The sequence below is a fragment of the Acinonyx jubatus genome, chromosome A1 (genome assembly GCF_027475565.1).
Source record: "Acinonyx jubatus isolate Ajub_Pintada_27869175 chromosome A1, VMU_Ajub_asm_v1.0, whole genome shotgun sequence".
Taxonomy (NCBI): Eukaryota; Metazoa; Chordata; class Mammalia; order Carnivora; family Felidae; genus Acinonyx; species Acinonyx jubatus.
Genome location: NC_069380.1, coordinates 107,317,549 through 107,341,558, shown reverse-complemented (window position 1 = coordinate 107,341,558; position 24,010 = coordinate 107,317,549). Strand labels below are relative to the sequence as shown.

General features: G+C 35.7%; 1 protein-coding gene across 2 annotated transcripts in view; it reads left to right on the top strand.

Moving 5' to 3' along the window:
* FNIP1 (folliculin interacting protein 1) overlaps positions 1 to 22,975 on the top strand; it is a 146,780-nt gene extending 123,805 nt beyond the window's left edge. For both annotated transcript variants that reach the window (XM_027076760.2, XM_027076759.2), the window contains 4 exons: positions 659 to 827; positions 13,099 to 13,296; positions 17,691 to 17,806; positions 20,171 to 22,975. In XM_027076760.2, coding sequence (XP_026932561.1) covers positions 659 to 827; positions 13,099 to 13,296; positions 17,691 to 17,806; positions 20,171 to 20,249 — 562 coding nt within the window. In that variant the 3' untranslated portion in view covers positions 20,250 to 22,975. The remainder of the gene's footprint in view (positions 1 to 658; positions 828 to 13,098; positions 13,297 to 17,690; positions 17,807 to 20,170) is intronic.
* The last annotated feature ends 1,035 nt before the right edge of the window (positions 22,976 to 24,010 follow it).

Genomic DNA, 24,010 nt, shown 5'->3' with positions numbered 1-24,010 from the left:
CTCATAGGAAAGATTAAAGGCTAAGCCCTCCAGGCACCCCAGAAAGGCTCAATGAAGGCATTAAAGACAAGTATATTTGTGTGTGGGAAATTCTTTACTGCTTAGGAGTTTTCAAGCCATTAAAGAATGAATTATGCCCCCAAATATATGCTGAGCCCAGCAACTAGAGAGAGGTAATCACGGAGAAGGTGGGAAATGGCTATTGGAAATAAACTTGGCCAAGACTAAAAGGAAAAACAGGGAATGATACTCTCAGTTAAATATACAAGGAGTAGATTTGTATTTGAGAAATGTTATATTCCAAGCTTTGGGTTTGTGATGTATTTAACTACTTTGTTTTGAATGATGGTTTTCATTTTCTGATTGTATTAAGAATGTATTACATACCAAAGGGACAGCATTCCTGATGACTGTTAAGAAAGTTTTATACTTACCTCCTTACATAGCTGTTCATCTACCCTCTTTTCTTGATAGGAAGGAGTAGTTTGTGATCTGATTGATCACTTAGGCCAGTTTTTACTTAACGATGATTTTACTCTGTATTTTATAGAAAATGATGGTACTAGAAATACGGAGTAGTAGAGTCCAAGAAGTTTTTTATTGATACAATATGTTTGTTACTAATTAGATATGCCTTCTTTTGGGACTTTTCTTTCAGGTCAAAGTTAATTGAAGTGAGTGCTGTTCAGCCCAACATTGCCAACTTTGGGAGGTCCTTGTTGGGTGGCTACTGCTCATCTTATGTGCCTGACTTTGTTCTTCAAGGAATTGGTAGTGATGAGAGGCTCCGTCAGTGTCTGGTGTCAGATTTGTCTCATGCTGTGCAGGTGAGTTACCTTCCCTGCTCTTGAATGTATTTAGAATGAACTTTGTTTACTGACAGAACCCCAAATTATCTTGTATTTTTGGTCATGCTTTACTATGTACCAGTCACTGTACTCTGAATCTGTCACTTTTGCACCTGCATGTTTGTGCCTGTCACCATGAAAGCAAGTAGAGAGTTTCAGGAATCTATGCAAACAGAAATGTGAAATACGGAGAGTATTATATATATTCATGGATGTTCATCATCAGATCATTTATGGTATCAAAAAAATTGTAAATGCTTAAATGTGAATGCAGTTATTTTCTTAATTTCATTTTCAGATTGTTCATTGCTTGTATATAGAAGTACATTTGATTTTTGTATATTGATCTTACATTCATCTGCCCTGCTGACCTCATTTATTAGTTAGTAAAGTTTTGTGTCTGGATTCCTTCGGTTTTTCTACATATAGGTTCATGTCATCAATGAATAGACAGTTTTACATTTTCCTTTCCTGTGTGGATACATTTTGTCTTTCTTGCCTGATTTTACAGCCTAGAACCTTAACTAGAGTTGCATAGAAGTGCTGATAGTGGACAGACTTGTCTTTTTCCTGATATTAGGGGAAAACATCAAGTCTTTCATTGTTTAGTATGATGTTAGCTGTAGGATTCTTATAGATGCCCTTTATCAGATGGAAAAAGTTTCCTCCTATTCCTAGTTTTTTCATCCCCCCACCTTTAAATGATCATTTGGTTTTCTTCTTTAAACTGTTAATGTGATAGATTACATTGATTGATTTTTAGATGTTAACCAACTCTTGTATTCCTGGGAAAAAAATCCCATATAGTTCTTTTATATATTACTGGATATGATTTGCTAATATTTTGTTATGGATTTTGGAATCTGTATTCATGAGGGATATTAGTCTGTAGTTTTGTTGTGATATATTTGCGTAGCTTTAATATCAGAATAATACTTGCCTTATGGAATGAGGTGGGACATATTCCTTTCTCTGTTTCCTGGAAGAGTTTCTGGAGAATTGGTATTATTTTTTTCTCCAAATGTTTGATAGAATTCACCTGTGAAGTAATTTGGACCTGGACTTTGTAAAATAAGAATTTTTAAATTACTGATTCAACTTCTTGTTCCAGATCTATTCCAATTTTCTATTTCTTCCTGAGTCAATTTTGATAATTTTTGTCTTTCTAGGAATTATTTACATTTAAGTGATCTGATTTATTAGTTGGGATAAGATGGTTCATATCCCCCTTCTTTCATTCCTGATTCTTACAATCTGTGTTTTTCCTTTTTTTTTCCCCTCCTGAAAGTGGAATATTCCAAAGAAGAGTTCATTCATGGCTTGACTTCCTAATAGTTATTTTGGGCCCTTATGTATCAAAGATGAATAGGCTGTGGCCCATGGGACAATAGGCTTGTTACATTGGAACATGACCACACCCATTTATATATTCTGTGACTGTTTTCTTGCTTCACCAGCAGAGTTGAGTCATTGAAACAGAGACCTTATAGTCCTTAAAGCCTAAAATATTTTGTCTTGTTCTTTATAGAAAAAGTTTGCTGATTCCTTATCCTTGTGTGTTAACTTTGTTCAACTTTTGTTTTCACTGAGTTTTCTCTCTTTTTCTGTCTTTTGTTTCATTGTTTCCTATCCTAATCTCTATTATTGCTTCCCTCTGCTTGCTGTGAATTTAGTTTGCTCTTTTTTGTTAAGGTGGAAGCTTAGGTTATTAATTTGAAGCATTCTTTCTTTTCAAATGTATGCATTTAGCTCTAAATTGTCCTCTGAACACTACTTTACCCAAAGTTCATAGACTTTGACATGTTGTTTTTGTTTTCATTCACTTCAAAATATTTTCAAATTTGTCTTCCCATTTCTTTGACCCAGGGGTTATGTAGAAGTATGTTTTTAATCCCCATATATTTGTAGAATTCTTAAATTTCCTTTTCTTGATTCCTAAATTAGTTCCATTGTGGTCAGAGAACAAACGTTGTATGATTTTAGTCCTTTTAAATTTATTGAGTCTTGTTTTATGGCCCAGCATGTGGTGTATCCTGTTCCATGTGTAGTTGAAAAAAACAGTCAGCTGTTGTTGGGCACAGTGTACTATAGATGTCCAGTCAAGTTGGTTGATGGCTTATTTAGGTTTCTACGTCCTTGCTGATTTTGTCTAGTTGTTCCATTGTTTAGTGAGCATGGAGTATTGAAGTCTCCACCTTTGTTGAATTTTCTGTTTCTTTCTTTAATCCCATGTATCACTCTAATAAATTTTTTTAACAAAACCTTCCCCCTTTCCCCTGCGAGAACAACAGCAACAAGGAATAGAGAAAGTCAACGGGGAAATCATGAGTGAGAAAATATGGCTCAGTGAGCAAGCAGTCCTTTAATTATTAGCCAGAAAGGTTTAAACCTGTTGTGTTGGTAGTAAATTATCTAAAGTTGTAAACTTTGGTGTTTTATTATATAGTAGGGAAATTATGAAAAATCTAGATAAAAACAAAGTTTGAAAGAAAACTTATCAAGACTTGTTTTTTTAATTAATTTATTTATTTTGAGAGAAAGAGAGAGAGAGAGAGAGAGAGAGAGAGAGAGTGTGTGTGTGTGTGTGTGTGTGTGTGTGTGTGTGTGTGTAAGCGAGGGAGGGACAGAGGAGAGAGAGAATCCCAAGCAGGCTCTGCACTGTTAGCTCAGAGCCCGACATGGGGCTTGCTCCCACAAATTGTGAGATCATGACCTGAGCTGAAATCAAGAGTCAGACACCCAGCGAACTGAGCCACCCAGGCACCCCAAAACTCATGTTCTTTATATTTAAAAGCCATCTTGCTCAAACCTTTAACACCAATCAGATAAATGTTTATTGACATACTATGTTCTGAACATGGTGCAAATAGTCCATGGGATATATAGATGAAAAAGAAATAGCTTCTGATCTCAAGTTATTTACTCACTCTCAAGTTAGGGAAGTATATGAATAAGTGTAGTATAATACATAAAAAAATACATGCCTGAGAAAGATAATAAAAAGTAATTTAATGCTTTACAGGAAACAATTTATATCAGTTAGTGGTGTTTGTCCTTCAGAGTACAGCCTCCATTTCTGGTTTTTGGGTTTTTTTGTTTCACTTCTGTCCTCCTGCTGCTGATGTAGTATGTAGTAAACATTTGTTGAAATACTTGGTTAGGAAATCCAATGTGGATCCTTCTAATGCACTGTGTCCTCTTGTCTTTATGTCTTATCTTAGTTATTCAGTCTCTTTTTTCCCTTCATCTGTACCCATTAGCACACACTGTGTACTTTGATACTGTCTCTGGAAGCCTCGCTTCTGGAAGGGGTGACTGTCTCCTATTGAAAACAAAACATTTCCATTTTAAGGGTTTTACCTTAGGAAGAGAAGGAATATTAATAGTAATAAGCAGTTTTTATTGTAGCCTTAATATGTGCGAGGGACTTAAATGTAATACCTCACCTAATTTTATGGTAATAATTTTATGATACTTATTTTTATCATTCGTATATTTCAGACATAGCACAGAGAGTTACATTAGATAGGGAATGGCAGAGCTAGAAGTTAGTTCTGATCTGCCTTTAGTAATGCTTTTAAGCTTCTGTGCTTAATACATACAAAACACTGGGTCACCTGGGTGGCTCAGTTAGTTAAGCCTCCAACTCTTGATTTCTGTTCAGGTCATGGTCTCATGGTTTATGAGTTCAAGCCCTGTGTCAGGTTCTGTGCTGACAGTGCAGAGCCTGTTTAGGATTCTCTCTCTCCCTCTCTCTCTCTGTGCCCTTCACTCTGCACATGTGTGCTCTCTCTCTTTCTCAAAATGAATAAACTTTAAAAAAGAATACACACACACACACACACACACACACACACACACACACACACAGACAAAACACCATCCCTGAAACATACCATCTCTAAAACAGATGTACGAAGTTAATGCAAATAAAACAGCAAATTGGCACTACAAAAACAAAGCTTGCAAGACTTTTATTCTTAGCGGTCGTACTTCTGTTGCTCTTGGAGTCATTCCACTGTGGTGTAAAAAGTAAGCTTTCTGTCTTCTGCCCTCTCCTTATATTTTCATTTAGTTATAGTTTATAGTCTTTTCTTCTTATATTTTCATTTAGTTATAGAAGATATTTTATTATCAAAGCAGATTACAGTAAAAGTTTTTTAAGTTTATTTATTTTGAGAGAGAGAGAGAGAGCATGTGCAAGAGGGGGACGGGCAGAGAGAGAGAGTCCCTGAGCTGTCATTGCAGAGCCTGACATGGGGCTCAGTCCCACAAACCCAGAGACTATGACCTGAGAGCTGAAATCAAGAGTTGGATGCTTAACGAACTGAGCCATCCAGGTGCCCCAGATTACAGAAAATTTAATGAGGAAGTGAAAACTAAAATACTAAACTTAATCTCAGAATTAAGAGATTGAATCTTCTGTCATTCATTTTTCTGTATTCATGTTTAAGGTTTATATTTGATGGTTTTAATTACTGTGTGCTTATAATTTATCAACATTACATTTAACATGAGAATGATTTCTCATGCACCTATATGGAAAACCATGTAGGAGTTTTTAATACATAAATCATAAGGATAGTACTTAAAAAACAATACAGTCTTATTCTTCTGAACTATATCGTGGAGTGTCTTTTCTTTTTCTCCTCACTTTCTAAGAAAGAGGCATTTTTCTCATTACCAAATCAATGTATATTTACTATATATAAAATACTGAAATACGTAGGAAGCTGAAAACAAGTTTTCCCAGCTCTACCATGCAGTGGCAGACATTCTCAATATAAAAACCTCTTCCAGTCATTATGTAGTATGTGGCATCTGATAAAACCCAAACTTTGCCACTTCCTATCTGTGAATCCTAAGACAAGATATTTAATCTTATGGAACCTAGATTTCCTTGGCTATAATGAAAGCAATACTAATGTTTATATATCAGAGTTATACTGTGTGGTGTGTTGTATATATTAGGTTCTTTGTGTCTTACAGCTTCTTGTCATTGTTGTTATTCTATGTGTGTATTGATATGTGTGTGTGTATATATACATTTTATATATGTACCTAATTGGGGACTTTTATATATACATATACATATTTTTTATATATAGTATATATATGTATATATGGTTTTGATCATTCCCCCCCACAAACTTTATTTTTTATCTAGATTTGCCATAATTTTTCTGCAATATAGTAAATCACTAAAATTTACATTTTTATGTATAAATACATATTTATATATATTATACATGTATATAAAATACATATGTACCTTGTGTATATATATGTACAGTATGTATGTATATGGTATTATATTTAATTTCTTTTTAATGTTTGTTTATTTTTGAGAAAGATGTAGACAGAGTGCAAGTGGGGGAGGGGCAGAGAGAGAGGGAAATACAGAATCCAGAATCTGAATAGACTTCACGCTCTGAGACTGTGAGCACAGATCCTGACGTGGGGCTAGAACTCACGAACCGTCAGATCATGACCTGATCTGAAGTCGGACACTTAACTGACTGAATCACCCGGGCGCCCCTGTATTTAATGTTTTGAATTCTGTTAGTTAACAGTTGATACAAGAGAATTTCCCCGTATTATTAACATACTTTGTAAATACTGTTTTTAATGTTTGTTGGTTATTCCATTGTTTTGCTATATGGTTAGTTTTTCTGACCATTCTCCTATTGCTCAACTTTCTTTTTTCCACTTTTATTTCAAAATATGATTCACAACGTATTAGTTTAAGGGGTACAACATAATGATTGGATATATGTATATATTACAAAATGACTACCGCAATAATATGTTTAGTTAACATCCAACTGACTTAGTTCACTTAGCATGATGCCCTCAAGGTCCATTCATATTGTTGCAAATGGCTGAATAGTATTCTGTGTGTGTGTGTGTGTGTGTGTGTGTGTGTGTGTGTGTGTATCACATATTTAAAAAAAATTTTTTTTTTAAGTTTATTTATTTTGAGAGAGAGCATGAGCAGAGGAGGGGCAGAGAGAAAAGGAGAATCCCAAGCAGGAGGGGCAGAGGGAGAGGGAGAGGGAGAATCCCAAGTAGGCTCTCTGCTGTCAACGTGGAGGCTAACATGGGGCTTGAATCCACAAAACCGTGAGCCAAAATCAAAAGATGTACGCTAAGCCCATTGAGCCACCCAGGTGCCCCCCACATCTTCTTTATCCATTCATCTGTTGATAGAAACTAGGTTGTTTCCCTGTCTTGGCTATTGTGAATAATGGTGCAGTGAACATGGGAGTGCAGATATTTCTTTGATAGCCTGCTTATGTCTTTTGAATATATGCATACCCAGAAGTGGTATTGCTGGATGATATGGTAGTTCTGTTTTTGACTTTTTGAGGAGCCTCCATGCTGTTTGCCATAGTGACTGTACCAATATACATTCCTGCCAACAATGCACAAGTGTTCTCTTTTCTTCACACCCTTGCCGACACTTGTTTGACAGGTTTGAGGTGATATCTCATTGTGGTTTAGATTTGTGTTTCCTTAACAATTAGAGATGTTGAGCACCTTCTTATGTATCTGTTGGTCATTTGTATGTCTTCTTTGGAAAAATGTCATTTCAGTTTCTCTGCCCATGTTTTAATGAGATTGTTAGGGATTTTTTTTTCCTTTGCTATTGAGTTATATGATTCTTTATATATTTTAGATTTTAACTTCTTATCTGATAACATAGTTTGCAGATATTTTCTCCCATTCCATACATAGGCTGCTTTTTCATTTTGCTTCTGGTTTCATTTGCTGTGCAGCAACCTTTTAGTTTAGTTTGCTTTTATTGCCTTGGCTTTTTGGTGTCAAGTCCAAAAAATCATTGCCAAGACCAGTGTCAAAGAGCTTACTCCTCATGTTCTTCTAGGATTTTTATGCTTTTGGGTTCTTTGTTCAAGGCTATAATCTGGTTTGAATCTTGTGTGTGGTGTATGATAGGGATCTGGTTTCATTCCTTTGCATGTGGCTGTCTAGTTTCCTCAGCACCATTTCTTGAAGAGTATCCTGTCTGCATTGCATTGTGTAGTCTTGTCTCCTTTATCATAAATTAATTGAACATTATGCATGAGTTTATTTCTGGGTTCTCTATTCTTTATTGCTCCACTTTTAAAAGGTTTTATTCCTTTTACTGTTATAAATAACATTAATACTGTCTCTGTGTTTTAAAAGACTTTAGGATTATTTCTTTTAGGCTAGATTCTCAGAAATAGGGTTATTGGCCAGCTTTTAAGATTAGGATTATTTTCGTGTTCTTGATGTATGTTGGTTAGTTTCTTCTCCAAAAGGCAATGCTAGTTTGTTTGTTTGTTTGTTTAATTTTTAAACATCTATTTATTATTTAGAGACAGAGAGAGACAGATCATGAGCATGGGAGGGGCAGAGAGAGAGGGAGACACAGAATCCGAAGCAAGCTCCAGGCTCTGAGCTGTCAGCACAGAGCCTGACACGGGGCTCGAACTCACGGACCGCGAGATCATGACCTGAGCCGAAGTCGATGGTTAACCGACTGAGCCACCCAGGCGCCCCAAAAGGCAATGCCAGTTTAAACAGCAATTTGCAGTGTCTCTAAGACCTGTTTGCTCCGCAGCATTGTGGGTCTCATTTTTATTTTGAAAAGTAATTGAAGAAACTGGCTAGTTTTGAGGACAGTACACTGAAGTTGAGTTGGTACATTTTTAGTTTAAAAGTGCAATTTACAAGGCCATGTTTGAATAGCTAGTAGGCGACTGAATAATGAGGTTTTGTAAAGGGGTGGAGATGTAGGAGTATCTGCTAGAGTAGGAGTAGATGTAGGAGTATCTGCTAGATTTGGGGGTTTATGTGTTGACATTCTGGAAATGGCTGGGAGAGAAAAAAAGGCTGGTAAGATTGAGGATGAATGTGTGCTGTAGAAGTCACGAAACTCAGAAAAGAAGGTTTAAGAAAAATAAGGCTTCATGGGGCACCTGGGTGGCTCAGTTGGTTAAGCATCCAACTTTGACTCAGATCATGGTCTCATGGTTTGTGGGTTTAAGCCCCGTGTTGGATTCTGTGCTGACAGTGCGGAGCCTGCTTGGGATTCTCCCTTTCTCTCTACCCCTCCTCCTCTTATGCTTTCTCTTTCTCTCAAAAACAAATTAAAGAAAAAGAAGTCTTTATATTTACTGCTTCTCACATAAACTACTTTCCATTTTATGACTAGGAAGTATCTGAAGCAGGATACAAGCTTAATTAAGGTTGTGGAAGAGGCCACTACAAGGTCTGCCCTGAGAATATTCTCCCATTTGCTATATAGTCTCTCTTTTCTAGAAGTTGATGATGAAGAGAAAGACTACGATTGTTTAAATTGAAATTTTATCAGATTAGAACATTGCATATGACAGTGCATTAAATGAAAACAAGCAGTCAAAATGAATGACTGTCACTGCCTCCAACTTTGTGTTTTTTTTAACAACTTCTAAAGCAAGTTTGATTTGAATTATTTCTGATCATAAGCTTGGAATTTAGACCCTTCTCACTTGGGAGACTACCAACCTGGGACCATTTTCCTTTTCCTTACCAAAAAAATAGCTTTTATAGATTTGGGTTAGATACATTTAAAAACAACAAATATATGGAGAGGCAAACCAAGAAACAGACTCTTAACTATGGAGAGCAAACTAGAGTGGAGGTGGGAGGGGAGGATGGATGAAATAGGTGATGGGGATTAAGGAGGGCACTTGTTGCGATGAGCACTGGGTGTTACATGGAAATGATGAGTCATTAAATTTTATACCTGAAACTAATATTACACTGTATGTTCACTAACTGGAATTTGAATAAAAATTTGAGGGAAAAACAAACAAAAATGAAAAATCTTAGCCACATGCCTTTTGATTGAAGAGCGGTAAGGTTAATTTCTAAGGTTTATAACCTTTTAAACAAGGTATGTTTTATAGTAGTTTCCCCATTATCTGTTTAGGCATTTCCTTGTGACAATAATGGATGTATCCCCTCCATAATTTTAACCTCCTAAAGATGCCCACTGCTCTTTTTTTTTTTTTTTAATTTTTTTTTCGACGTTTTTTTATTTATTTTTGGGACAGAGCGAGACAGAGCATGAACGGGGGAGGGGCAGAGAAAGAGGGAGACACAGAATCGGAAACAGGCTCCAGGCTCTGAGCCATCAGCCCAGAGCCTGACACGGGGCTCGAACTCATGGAGCGCCAGATCGTGACCTGGCTGAAGTCGGACGCTTAACCGACTGCGCCACCCAGGCACCCCAGCACTGCTCTTGAAAGTAGTATCTGCCTTTAACAGTTTGTTATTTCAGTTGTTTTTTTTTTTAATTTTTTTTTAATGTTTATTTATTTTTGAGACAGAGACAGAGTGAGAGTGGGGGAGGGGCAGAGAGAGGGAGACAGAATCTGAAACAGGCTCCAGGCTCTGAGCTATCAGCACAGAGCCCGACGCAGGGCTTGAACTCACAGACCATGAGATCATGACCTGAGCCAAAGTCAGACGCTTAACTGACTGAGCCACCCAGGCGCCCCTCCACTTTGGTTTTTTGATCATACCTCTTGCCTTATTTTTCTTTTATAACCATAGAGATCCTTACATTAAAATATACATTTATATCTTTTTTTAAGTTTATTTTGAGAGAGAGAGTGAGTGGGAGAGAGGCAGAAAGAGAAAGAGAGAATCCTAAGCAGGCTCCCTGTTGTCAGTGCAAAGCCCGATGCAGGGCTGGATCTCAGAAACCATGAGATCACAACCTGAGCCAAAATCAAGAGTTGGACACTTAACCAACTGAGCCACCCAGGCGCCTCTGTTATCTTGTTTCTTAAAAATGTATGGTATAGCTTACATTTTTAGATGTATGTGCCATTTCCAGAATTTTATTTCAGTAATTAAGTTGGTTAATTGAAAAATGTTATATTCTTGGTAAAAGTTGAATAAGAAATATTTGAGTATTATTTCATAAAAACAAATACAAACTTAAGAGCTTCATGGAAAGTTTGCACAGTGTAACTTTCCAGGCTTTTTCTTTGCTATTTTCTTCTTCCCCACTTCTCAGTATCATTTTTCACTAATTTAGTCACATGTATCTACTTCTTTCTTTTGAATCTTCTCATGATATTGTCTTTTACAGAATTATCCATATTCCCCTCTGATTGTTTACCAGCAGTCCAATCCATAGTTAAAAGTTATGTTCCTTCTATTGTAAAACTCCTAATCACACAGAACCCATTATTGCCCTCCTGCTACCCCCAACTTGATGCCTGTTTTGTCTGTTACACTTAGGTCTTTTTACAGCCAGTTGTATTTATTTTTATCTCTCACACAGGACTGTGAGCTCCATTGTCTTTTTTTACTTAGTGTCAAGCCAAAGGCTTTATTCAGAGTGGTTGTTCTTTAACAGAGGCAAAGGGATATCCTTTCCGTGTGCCAAACCTGGGTTTACTAAGGAGCAAACCTACATTCTTTGCTATAAAATGTGGTAACAGTACAAGTTTGAAAGGAAAAAGCCATTGGGTTAAAGTATTTCAAATGACAATTTTTAATCTCAGTTTTATTCCTGCTATTCCATATGGCCAGCAGTAAATAAATCCTTACCTTTTCAAATGTAGAAAGATGTTGAAATATTGAGCACTTGTAGGAGCATCATTTCTTTTTTCTTTCTGTTTTCCTTTAGGACCATTATTTCTTTTTAATAGTGGTGCTATGTACTTGATTGTCATCTTTGGTCTTTGTGTATAAACCATGAGAAGCCAAGGGCATAGCCATGTGCCTGTGGTCCTTTTAATAGTATATGTTAGTTAAAAATATTTTTCATTTTAACTTAAACTTTCTAATTATAAAAGTGTCACTTAGGTAAATGCTTCTGATAGAAATTCAAACAATATGAAGATACACAAAATCAAAAAGAAATCCTTCTTTATACTCTTAATATTCCATCCACACTTCTTCACAAAGATCTTCATAATAGAGTTTGATTTGAGTATTTTCATTCTTTTCTTTACACATTTTAATTTAGATATAGATACGGATTTTTAAAAAACAACTGGGATATAATATGTATATGGGGTGTATGTGCGTGCATGTGTCGGGGCGTTTATTGACTTTTTTTTCCTACTTAACCATGTGTCTTGGAGAGCCATGTTAGTGCTTGGTGATTTGTTTCCTTTTTAATTTGCTGTATTCATAATGTGGATGTATATTGTAGTAAAATAGAAAAACCAGGGAACATAGGCAGCAAGGTATTTCATGTAATCAAGTGATAGCCCCTGAGGTGCTCAAGTAAATCAATGTCTGACAAGGTGGGATAGTTAGCACAGAACCTTACCATTAATTTGTTCATTAGAATTCCTTTTGGACATACTTTGTAAATGTTTAGCTCTTTCAAGGTAAAAAATATTTTCTTTCAATTGCCTGACACTAGTTAGCACTCAGTAAAATTATTGAATGATCAAAAGACTGGTGACAGTTAACTTCTGGATTAAAGAATACAAAGTTCAGGGGGCGACTGGGTGGCTTAGTGGTTAGCTCAGCGGTTAGCTCAGCGGTTAAGTGTCCAACTTCAGCTCAGGTTATGATCTCGCTGTTTGTGAGTTCAAGCCCCGTGTTGGGCTCTGTCCTGACAGCGTGGAGCCTGGAGCCTGCTTCGAGTTCTGTGTTCCCCTCTCTTTCTGCCCCTTTCCCACTCATGTGCACGTGCATTCTCTCTCTCTCTCTCTCTCTCTGTCTTTCTCTCTCTCTCTCTCAAAAATGAATAAATATTTTTTAAAAAATTTAAAGAATACAAAGTTCAACCAACTGATGCTTACCAGAATGGAGGTAGGTGGAGAGATGGATGAAACAGATGATGGGAATTAAGGAGGGCACTGGTGATGAGCACCAGGTGATGTTAATGAAGTGTTGAATCACTCACTGTATTTTACACCTGAAGCTAATATTATACTGTATATTAACTAGAATTCAAATGAAAATTAAAAAAAAAAAAAGAATAGATTTCTGATAATGAATTTCTACCAATGATGATTTGAAGAAAAAAATTTTTTTCCAATAATGATTTCTGTAAGATATCTCAGGGTATTTGTTACTGAGTTAATTAAATATTCCATTTACCATGGTCAAGGATTCTTTGGCAGTAGGTGTCAGAATTTAATATTCTTCTTTCTGTTTTTGTTTAGTATCTCTTCCTTGCCTTATTTTCATTAACATTTATTTGAAAACTTCATTTGCTTATCTTAAGATGCATTCTTCTTTTCAGCATCCAGTGTTGGATGAACCAATAGCAGAAGCTGTCTGTATTATAGCAGATATGGATAAATGGACTGTTCAAGTGGCCAGTAGCCAGAGACGAATGACAGATAATAAATTGGGAAAGGAAGTATTGGTTTCCAGTCTTGTTTCCAACCTGCTTCATTCCACTCTTCAGCTTTATAAGCATAACTTGTCTCCAAATTTTGTAAGTATGTAAGGCTTGAATTATTTAGCACTGTGATAGATGACTAAACTTTAGTATGTGCCTACATTGAATACTGTTGTTAGCTTCATCACTGTTGCCTGGAAGAAAGATGTTATGGTGTGAATGTTTGTATTTCCCTAAAATCCATGTGTTGAAGCCCAAACACCTGATAGGATTCTATTCGGAGATGGGCCTTTGGAAGGTAATTAGGGTTATATTAGGTGGTGAGGGTGGGGACCTCATGATGGCATTAGTGGCTTTCTAAGAAAAGCAAAAGAGATTGTGAGGATGCAGCTACAGGCAGTGCTCTTTCTGCCTGGAAGTGAGTTCTCATCAGAACTGGACCCTGCTGGCACCCTGATCTTTGGACTTCCAGCATCCAGAAATGTTGTTTAAATCATTGAATCTGTGCTATTTTGTAATGGCAGCCCAAACTCAGAAAGAGATGTGAACATTTCTGTATATTGTATGGTTGCAGCAGCCAGAATTTAGTGCCTAATTTGTGTCATGTAAGGTATGGATATGCAATGCCTGCGCCCCTGCCCCATCTTTGTGCAGAATGCCATTGCATTCTAGAGCCTCATTGTTGTGTCAGGACTTTGAATGACCCCTCTTCTAATACTGAATAACCTCTTACTGAGGACACCATTTCCAATTTCCAAAGTTCTTTTTTTTTTCTTTTTAGGAGAAATCTAATACAGCTTAGTTAAAAACCTCTGTAGATCAACATTATAAAGGCCACATATAACAAATCTACAGCTAACATTATTCTCAGTGGTGAAAGACTGAAAGTTTTACCCCTTAGATCAAGGACAAGGCATGGATGCCCACTTTCACCACTTCTATTGTACATAGTACTGGAAATTGCTAGGCAGAGCAGTTAAGAAGAAGAAACAAAAAGTATCCTAATTGGAAAGGAAAAGGTGAAATTATCTCTGCAGATGACATAATCTTAAATGTAGAAAACTTAAAGATTCCACAAAAGAACAGATAGAGCTAATAAATGAATTCAGCAAATCTGCAAGGTACAAAATCAGCAAAGATAGTTGTACTTCCATATACTAGCAATGAACAATCTAAAATGGAAGTTAAGAAAGCACTTAAAATAGCATCAAAAGAATAAATTACCTAGTAATAAATTTGACCAGACCCAAATGGCTTGTATACTGAAAACTAGAAAAACATTGCTGAAAGAAATAAAAGACATACATAAAGAGAAAGATATCTAGTGTTCATAAATTGGAAGTCTTAGTATTATTAAGATGACTGTACTACCCAAAGTAATCTACTTACTCAGTACAATCCTTACAAAAAATCCCAATGACTTCCTTTTTTTTTTTTTTTAGGAAATAGATCAAGTATCCTAAAATTTGTATGGTCTCTCAAAGGACTTAAAGAGCCAAAATAATCCTAAAAAAAGAAAAAGATGGTGGACTCACTCCTCCTGATTTCAAAACTTAGTACAAAGTGACAATCTTCAAAACAGTTTGATATGGCTTTGGGACAGACACATAAAGCAATAGAATATGATAGCCCCCAAATAAACCTTTACTTACATGGTCAGTTGGTTTTGGACAAAGGAGTCACGACCATTCAAAGAGGAAAGGAGCTTTTGCAATAAATCATGTTGAGAAAACTGGATATCCACATGGCAAAAGCATGAAATTGAGCCCTTTATGCCATGTACAAAAATGAACTCAAACTTGCATGTGACTTAAACCCAAACTTAAACCTAAACTTAAGTGCTTAAACTGTGTATAAAACTGTTTGAAGAAAACCTTGGGGGATAATCTTTATGACATTTGATTTGGCACTGATTACTTGGATTTAAAACCAAAAGCACAGAGATGCCTGGGTGGCTCAGTTGGTTAAGTGTTCGACTTGGGGCAGGTCATTTCACAGCTTGTGAGTTCGAGCCCCATGTCCAGGCTCTGTGCTGACAACTCAGAGCCTGGAGTCTGCTTTGGATTCTGTGTCTCCCTCTCTCTCTGCCCTTCCCCTGCTTGCCTTTCTCTCTCTCTCTCTCTCTATCTCACTCTCAAAAATAAATGGACATTAAAAAAAATTTTAGAAGCACAGGCAAGAAAAGTAAAAAGTAGATACATGGGACTTCAGCAAATTCAAATTTTTGTATATCAAAGGACATTATCAACAAGTGAAAAGACAATGTGCAGGGTAGGGGAAAATATTTGTAAATCATGTATCTTCCAAGAGGTTGGTGTCCAGAATATATAGAGAACTCCCACAATTCAACAACAACAAAGAAAAACTCAATTTGAAAGTTGGCAAATAGACATTTCTCTAAAGATGTACAAACAGTCATTGAGCATATGAAAAGATCTTCAACATCATTAGTCATTAGGAAAATGTAAATCAAAACCACAGTGAGATACTCCTTCACACCCATAAGTATGGCTCCGATCAAAAACAAAAATAACAAGGATTAGCCAAAATGTGGAGAAATGGGAACCCTTGCGCAATGCTGGTGGGAGTGTAAAATGGTGCAGCTGCTGTGCAAAACACTTTGGCAGTTCCCTAAAGAGTTTAACGTTGTATTGTCCCATGATTCAGCAATTCTACTTCTGGGTTGATACTCAAAACATTTGAAAGCAGGGACTCAAATAATTGTACTTTCATGTTCATGGCAGCATTATTTCCAATGGCCAAAAGTTGGAAATAACTCATGTCCATCAACAAATGAATGGATAAACAAAATGTGGTATAATACATAGAATGGGATATTTGAGTCATAAAAAGGAATGTAATTCTAATACCTTTTGATACAGCATGGATGAACCTTGCACACATTATGCTATGTAGAATTAGCGAAAAGGACAGATATTATATGATTCTAGCTAAGTGAGGTATCTAGAATAGGCAAATTCATAGAGATAGAAAGTAGATAGAGAATACCAAGGGCTTGGGGTAAGGAGGGTATGAGGAGTTATTATGTAATGGGTGCAGAGTTTCTGTTTGGGAAAATGAAAAAAAGTTCTTGAAATGGATTGTGATGATGGTTGCACAACTTTGTGACTGTACTTAATGCCACAGAATTGTATACTTAAAATTGGTTAATATAGTAAATTCCCAGATATATGTAAATTATATGTAAAGCTTATAGGTGTGTGTGTGTGTATGTATAATTTCTGTTTTGTTTTTCCAAGAAGAAAATGGGTTGTTATTAGCAGTTTTGTTTTGTTTTTTTGAGTAAGCTCCATGCCCAGTGTGAGACTCAAGCTCACAATCCTGAGATCAAGAGTCACATGGTCTACAGACTGAGCCAGCCAGCCAGTCACACCTGTTAGCAGTTTTAATAGTTGATTTTCATTGGAAAGGAATGGTCTGCAAGAATTTAGTGGGTTTTGTTTGTTTTCGTTTTAAATATTTATTTATTTTGAGAGAGAGAGCACGCACACGCCAGAGGGTGCACAGCAGGGGAGGGGCAGAGAGAGAGAGAGAGAGAGAGAGAGAGAGAGAGAGAATTCCATGCAGGCTCTGAGCTATCAGGGCAGAGCTGGACACAGGTCTTGATCTCACAAACCGAGATCGTGACCTGAGCTGAAATCGATAATCTGCTGTGTTTTAACACCTGAAACTCATGTTTTGTCCTCATACATGTATAGCATTAATTCACATGAAAAATCGCCTATTGTATTTAATTGAGCAAGTTAGTTGATAAATGGAGTGTATGTGTTCTAGTTTTTAATGTTCTAGCCTAGAAACCTCTCTTTTCTAGTAAGGACTACTGAGCATTCTCTGTGAGTTGTTGTAGACTTTTTTCTTTAAGTCCCCAGAGTAGAATGCACCCTGTCCTATGTAAATATATTTGAAATGTATCATGAGTATTATATTTATCAAATTTGGAATAAAAGTGTTTTTTAAAGCTATGGAAATGTGTAGTGATAGTTTCACATCTTTTTGAATGTACTTAATGCTTCTCAGTTGTACACTTAAAAATGGTTAAAAAGGAAAATTTTATATTGTGTATAATTTACTGCATTAAAAAACAACAACAACACAGGGTTCCTGGATGGCTCAGTCAGTTAAGCATTTGACTCTTGATTTTGGCTCAGGTCATGATCTCATGGATTCATGATATTGAGCCCCACATTGGGCTCTGCGCTGATAGTGCAGAGCTTGCTTGGGATTGTCTCTCCCTCCCTCTCTCCGAACCTCCCTTGCTCCCACTCTCTTTATCTCTCTCAAAATAAATAAATAAACATTTAAAAAATCTCTGTAGGATCTAAATGTTTGATATGAGCAAGAAAAAAATTTACACTCCTTTAGCTAAAATTATGTGTTTTAAAAATGTGCTCAAAATTTTAATTTATATACAAATAACTAAACAGAATTGTCAAAAATGTGATGCTTTGGAATTTCTACCTTCACTGCAGTGTGTAATGCATCTCGAAGACCGATTACAGGAGTTATACTTCAAGAGCAAAATGCTGTCTGAATACCTGAGAGGACAGATGCGTGTCCATGTCAAGGAACTAGGAGTGGTTCTAGGGTATGTTTATGGTTTCTTTTCTGGCTTTGTTTTCTCGTTACACTTTCCTTTTTTTTTTTAATTTTTTTTTTTTATGTTTATTCATTTTTGAAAGACAGAGACAGAGCACAAGTAGGGGTGGTTAGAGAGAGAGGGAGACACAGAATCTGAAGCACGCTCCCGGCTCTGAGCTGTCAGCACATAGCCCGACGTGGGGCTCAAACTCAGGAACTGTGAGATCATGACCTGAGCTGAAGTCAGAGGCTCAACCGACTGAGCCACGCAGGCCCCCCCTCATTACACTTTCTTTAGAAAAGGAATGTTCGTTCCTCAGAATTGCCTTTTTTCATTTTAAGTTATTTTCCTGTTAGAAGCTGAACAGTTACCAGTTGGGTCGCTCTATACCATATAAAAGCACATCCCTGGCCTCCACTTGTACTATTACAGTAAGTTGAGAATATGGTCAGATAAAAATGAACTAAAATCTGAATTTTCATCTTAGTGAAAATAAGTATTCATTTTTATTCATTTATGTGTTAAAACTCATCATTCCCAGCATATGACCTGCCATCCACATGAGCTGATTGAAGTAACACCATTCTGTGGGTGGTAGAACATTATCTACATATTACTATTCGTTCCCTATTATCTTTATATTATATCTGTTTACTTTGCAGTTACTCCTGGGGAAAAGACACTTTTCTAAAATGCCAACTGAAGGAGGAACAGGAAGTTGGTGGGAGGCATTGTATAGCCCTTTTCCTTATATTCTGTAGTCACTTTGCCTATGTTTTATGGCTACTTTTTGTGTGTGTATTTGTGTGTGTGTGTGTGAGAATGTCAATTATTTCTCGAAATCCTCTTGAATAAATTAAAACAAGGTAGAAATTTTTAAAATTAAGCTTTTTAGAAGGGAGGGAAAGTCAACATTAAGTAGCAACTGTGCATCAGAAACCAAATTAAATTCTTTGATCAGTGTTAATCCTCATCATCTAGACTGGACATAGATGATTCTGTGTGTGTCATGTCTTTTTTTTAAATTTAAACTAGCTTTTAATTTATTATGCATATAACCAGATTTTACAGTGCATTTTGACATAAAATTAATTCATCATTGTCTTTTCCTCAACTTCTAACCCTCACCCACATAGTTGATGGATTGTCTCTTCTTACAGAATTTTTAAATGTAGAGGATAAAAAATATAAATTAGTTTGTATTCTACCTATCATCCTGCAATTTGCCTTGGAATAGATGTTGAATGTTCATACAAGCACATACTAATTTATTTTTAATGGTTGTATAGCATTTCATTATTTGATAGAGTTTAAATTATTTTCAGGTTTTTTGCTGTTACAAATTAGTGCTGAAATGAATATACATCTTTGAAGTTTGTAGGATAAATTCTTAGAAGTAGAATTTTTGGTTAAAGGACATGTGTATTAAATTTTTGATAGATATTGTTAGTTATTGTGATAGGTAGTACTAAAGGTTATCGAAAAAATATCAGAATAGATTTTCACAGACAGCAGGAAGCTACCTCTTCCTACTGCTGCCTATTAGCAAATTTTTTCATCTTTGTTAAGCTACTAGCTGAAAAAATGTAATAGGATTTTACTCAGATTTATTCTCTAACTGTGAATGAATCTGCATAACTTTTTCTGTCTTTATTGGCCTTTTTTTCCCCTATAAATTATTTGTGGTAGGATGAATTTTTAAGAAGCATCCATTACTTCTTCCCAGTACTTCTTTTTATAAAAACATTTGTATCCAGGGGCGCCTGGGTGACTCGGTCGGTTAAGCATCTGACTTCGGCTCAGGTCATGATCTCATGGTTTGTGGGTTCGAGCCCCACATCGGGCCCTGTGCTGACAGCTCGGAGCCCAGAACCTGCTTCTGATTCTGTGTCTCCCCCTCTTTCTACCCCTCCCATGCTCATGCTCTGTCTCTCTCTGTCTCTCAATAATAAATAAACTTTTAAAAAAAAAAACCATTTTTTTTAAAATAAGAAAACATTTGTATCCAAAACAGTATGGGTGCACACAATTTTTCTATTATTTATTGTATTTCTTACATACTGTCCCTTGCCCTGATACATGGTCCATTAGCAGGTCAGTGATATGCTTTCCTACATGCATGATCTTGTTGCTGTTGGGTTTCAGAGACTTTCTTTTTAAAAAATCTTTGGCTCTGGTTTTTACTTACTGAAAAATTTCCAGCTTGTGTTATCTTCAACTCTCTTCTTATCCTTTTCCTTTTGGCCAGAGTGCCCTACGTTCTTGACATCTGAGATACAGTGTGACTTTACCCGTAGCACTTACTGCCTGTAGGACACATGTCCTGGGTACAGAATGCCTAACCTGAAATTTTTGTTTTCTTTATTTCAGGATTGAATCCAGTGATCTTCCTCTTCTGGCTGCTGTAGCAAGCACTCACTCTCCATATGTTGCTCAGATACTCCTTTAACACAAAGGTCATTAGAAATTAACTTTGGTAGAAAGTTAAATAGAAACTAAAGAAGCAGATGCAACATGCATTTATGGCTTTTTTTCTCCCTGTTAGACTTCCATCTGAATGAGTCAAATGCCTGGGTATCCTGCATTGCAGTACATATTGTGTGATCATTGGATTGCTTTTTCCTTTTGGCTGGACTTTTGGGTGGTGGTGTATTTTTAACCAAGTGAGCCTAAAGCAGCATAAATAATATTTAGGGAAAGCATTTGAAAAAGCCAAAGTATAGAAATTTCTACAAAATGAATATCATCAAGGAATATCATCACTCCTGTGTTGCCACACCCATAAATAGCATTGGATATCTCACAATTAAATGACTCAGAAATAGTCATTTAATTAATTTGAATTCCTTATTTCTAAGGTATGGAGACCTATAAAAACTTGATTATTCTTTTGTTTTTCAATTCAAAATAGCTAATTTTAGAGTATTTCTCAAACTATTTTAAATAGCCTGTTAATTATAATAATCCAGAATAATGAGTGTAAATGTGTGTATGTTATCCATCCAAGTGTACATATGTATCTATTTTTTAAAGAAGCAGAGGTAGAAATACAAGATTGATTGGTAAACATGTCTTTTTAAAAAAAATATTTTCAACTAGTATCAGTTGTAAATAGTGTTGAAATGTTGCTTTCTGGTGAATTATCTGTTTCACACACCCTAAAACATAACTAAAGCCAATCTTTTTTTAAGGCTGAGTAATGTAGGTTCCCCAAATAAAAATACTACTTTATACCATTTGTTTTGTTTGTAAGAATAAGCTAATTCTTATAAATGTTAGTATTTACATTTTTGCATCTAATTTAATAAATAAAAATTAGGATTAAAAATTGCACCAAAGCATTGGGAAAAATAATACTGTTTTCTTTAAAAGTGCTCAGGTAGCCAAGGCCTTTGCTTTCAATATCAGCCCTTCTTGAACCCATAGGAACTGAATGTTTGTTTCACTGCTTCATAATAATCAGTTTACACTAATAGAGCTTATTAATTCTTAAAATTACTCTCTTTTCTCTAATAGCCCCTCCCTTCCAAAATCTAATTTGTTTTCAGAATTTTCACTTTTCAGTTGTTAATATTTTTTGTATATATTGTAGAGTGTTGCTTATAAAAAAGGCTAATATGGAACCAAACTCTTGTAAGTAATGTAAATATAAAGATGGGTAGATAAAGTTTTCATTATGCTCTACTACCTCAGTTTACTTGAATACTACATTATAGTTTATTCTTTACTTACCTGATTTAAGATACTTTTAATGCTGAAAGTGAAATTGGTTTCTGCTTTCATGGACTATTTTCATCATAATTAATTGATTAGCTTAAAAAAAACTACTTGCTATTCTCTTACTCAATATGATTACTGTATAATACATTCATTCTTGCTGTTTGAATTTTCAGTAAATAAGGACGATTTCTGTGGTTTGTTTAGTCTTTGGCCTTGAATTTATAGTGTTGGGTCACATTTTGCTGTGTTCTTTATGTATTCACGAACTCTCTAATAGAAAAGAAATGGTTATTTTAATGGAGTGTAAACCTGAAATTGTTGTGCCTGTTAGCATTCTTGCCCCTGTGTCCTGTCACCTGGTCCCAGTTAATACCTGAGTCTCCCATGGATGACTTGCTGCCAAGGAGCATTTATAGATCTGTTTTCTTTGGCTTGAGTTTCTTATTCCATTAATTACTGAAATTCTTCCCTCTTTTATTGTTTGGGATTCTATAGTCAGTCTCTTTGGCAGAATTCAGAGTATAGATAGATTCATATGGGGGCCACTGTACATTATTTTTTTTTATTGTAGTTCAAATGATATGTATGTAGCAGGTAGATAATGTCTGATTTTGCTTGTTTTCTTTTTTTAATTAATCATCAAATGATTCACAGTCCTGTTTGAAATCTCTATCATTTAGGAAATCTAGTCTTCAGTAAATGGATGGCCCATGCTACTACCGTTCCTTTTAAAACTAAGTTTTGCTCAGAAGGAAGAACCTTAGTTTCTTAATAGAATCATTAATCCTTATAGGATTCCTGAGTTTTATAATTCCTAACCCTCTGTAATTTCTACTGCCTTCATCATAGTCATGTTTTTCCTTACACAAAGCCCAAGGAATGAGCTGCTACTTCTTTAAAGTGTGATCATTATGATGAATGTGAAAAGAGTTCTGGCCTGTTCAAAATAATTTTTTCAACTTCTTATGGTACAAACAGTTATGTGTTACATATTTTAAAAACCTGTTTGATGCAACAGGGAATAAAAAAACCCTGTTAATGTTGCAACAGGAAATGAAAAAGGGATCTTTTACATTATAGATTTAAAACTAATTTTTCCTTGTATATAAACTAATTGGTTTGTTTTGAAATATTTTTAGCTTTTACTAATGTGTCTTAATTTTGAGTTTGAAAATGTTAAGTGCAATAAACATACTAGCACAGATTTCATTTTGTTGCAATTGGCATACACTGGGGATGATCACTTAAAAAAAAAGATTTTACACCATGCCTACTTCTGGTGGATGTCTTATGAGATTGTTCTGCTTTCTCTTAAGTTATTTAGATGGTGGGATATGTAAAATGTACATACTTGTTCCTTGTTCTGTATACATTTCTCAAATGTACACCTGTATTATAATAACCTCCCAGTTCTAGGGGAAATTTGTGCAATAAATACACGTCGATTTGATGGATGATGTTAGTCTCTTTCATGTGTTAATAAGGTGTATGTAACATCATAGACTCGGGTGTCACCTCACTTGGATTCTTTTCACAAGTGTGGCACTTCTACATATATGACCATGTTCATTATGTCCTCCTTTAATCCTAAATTTCTTTATTGGTATATAGTAGAATCTGCTTCCTAATATGGTTGTGTGGATCAAGTGAAATAGTGAACGTCAAAAATTTATCTCAGTGCACGGCACACCCCACATGGTCAATAATTCTTGGCTGCTGCTGTTATAAGGTATTCTGTCCAGTCTCCCCTGTATGGCACCCAGCTCTTGGGGGGAGAATTTAACATATGTTCTTGTGAATAAAAACCTAGCCACAAAAAATATACTGGTATAATGTTACATTTGACCTGTTCCTCATGATGACAGATAGAAAATCTTCTTTTTGAAAACAAACTAAACATCATTTAAAACCTAGAAGAATCCATGTAAACCTGTTAAGAACATGTATTCAATACAAAGTACCATTGGCCTTATAATTAAACAAAAAATTCGCCAGTTGGTTTGGATTTTAATTCTGATTCGTTCACTGATTTTGCGTGTTGGCTCTGAGCAAGTCTATCCTCTTCATCTGCATTATAGGGTAAGTAATCTCTTCCATCAATCCAGAGTGCCTGCTTTGCGGTAGTGATTAAGCCCTGAGTAAGCTGTTGAGATGCTACCTTATCTTACTCAGGCTGGTCGATTTGGGCAGAGTTATGCCAGGAGATAGGATTAGATCTGTTTTCATATCATTTTATATATATGACTCTTAAATTTGACCAAAGAAAATAAGTGCACTATTTTAAAGCAGAGAGGAAGTATCAAGTATTTGGGTATCATCCGTCAGATATTTAAAAAGTTTATAATTGGTACCTGTGTCTATATATGCTGTTCCTGTATATAAATGATATCTTGTAACATTTCTGACAAGTGTAGAGGAATGATTTTGGTAATAAGAATCTGAAAATACAGAATTTCATCTGAGATCGTGTAGTCTTTGAGGGTTTGTTTT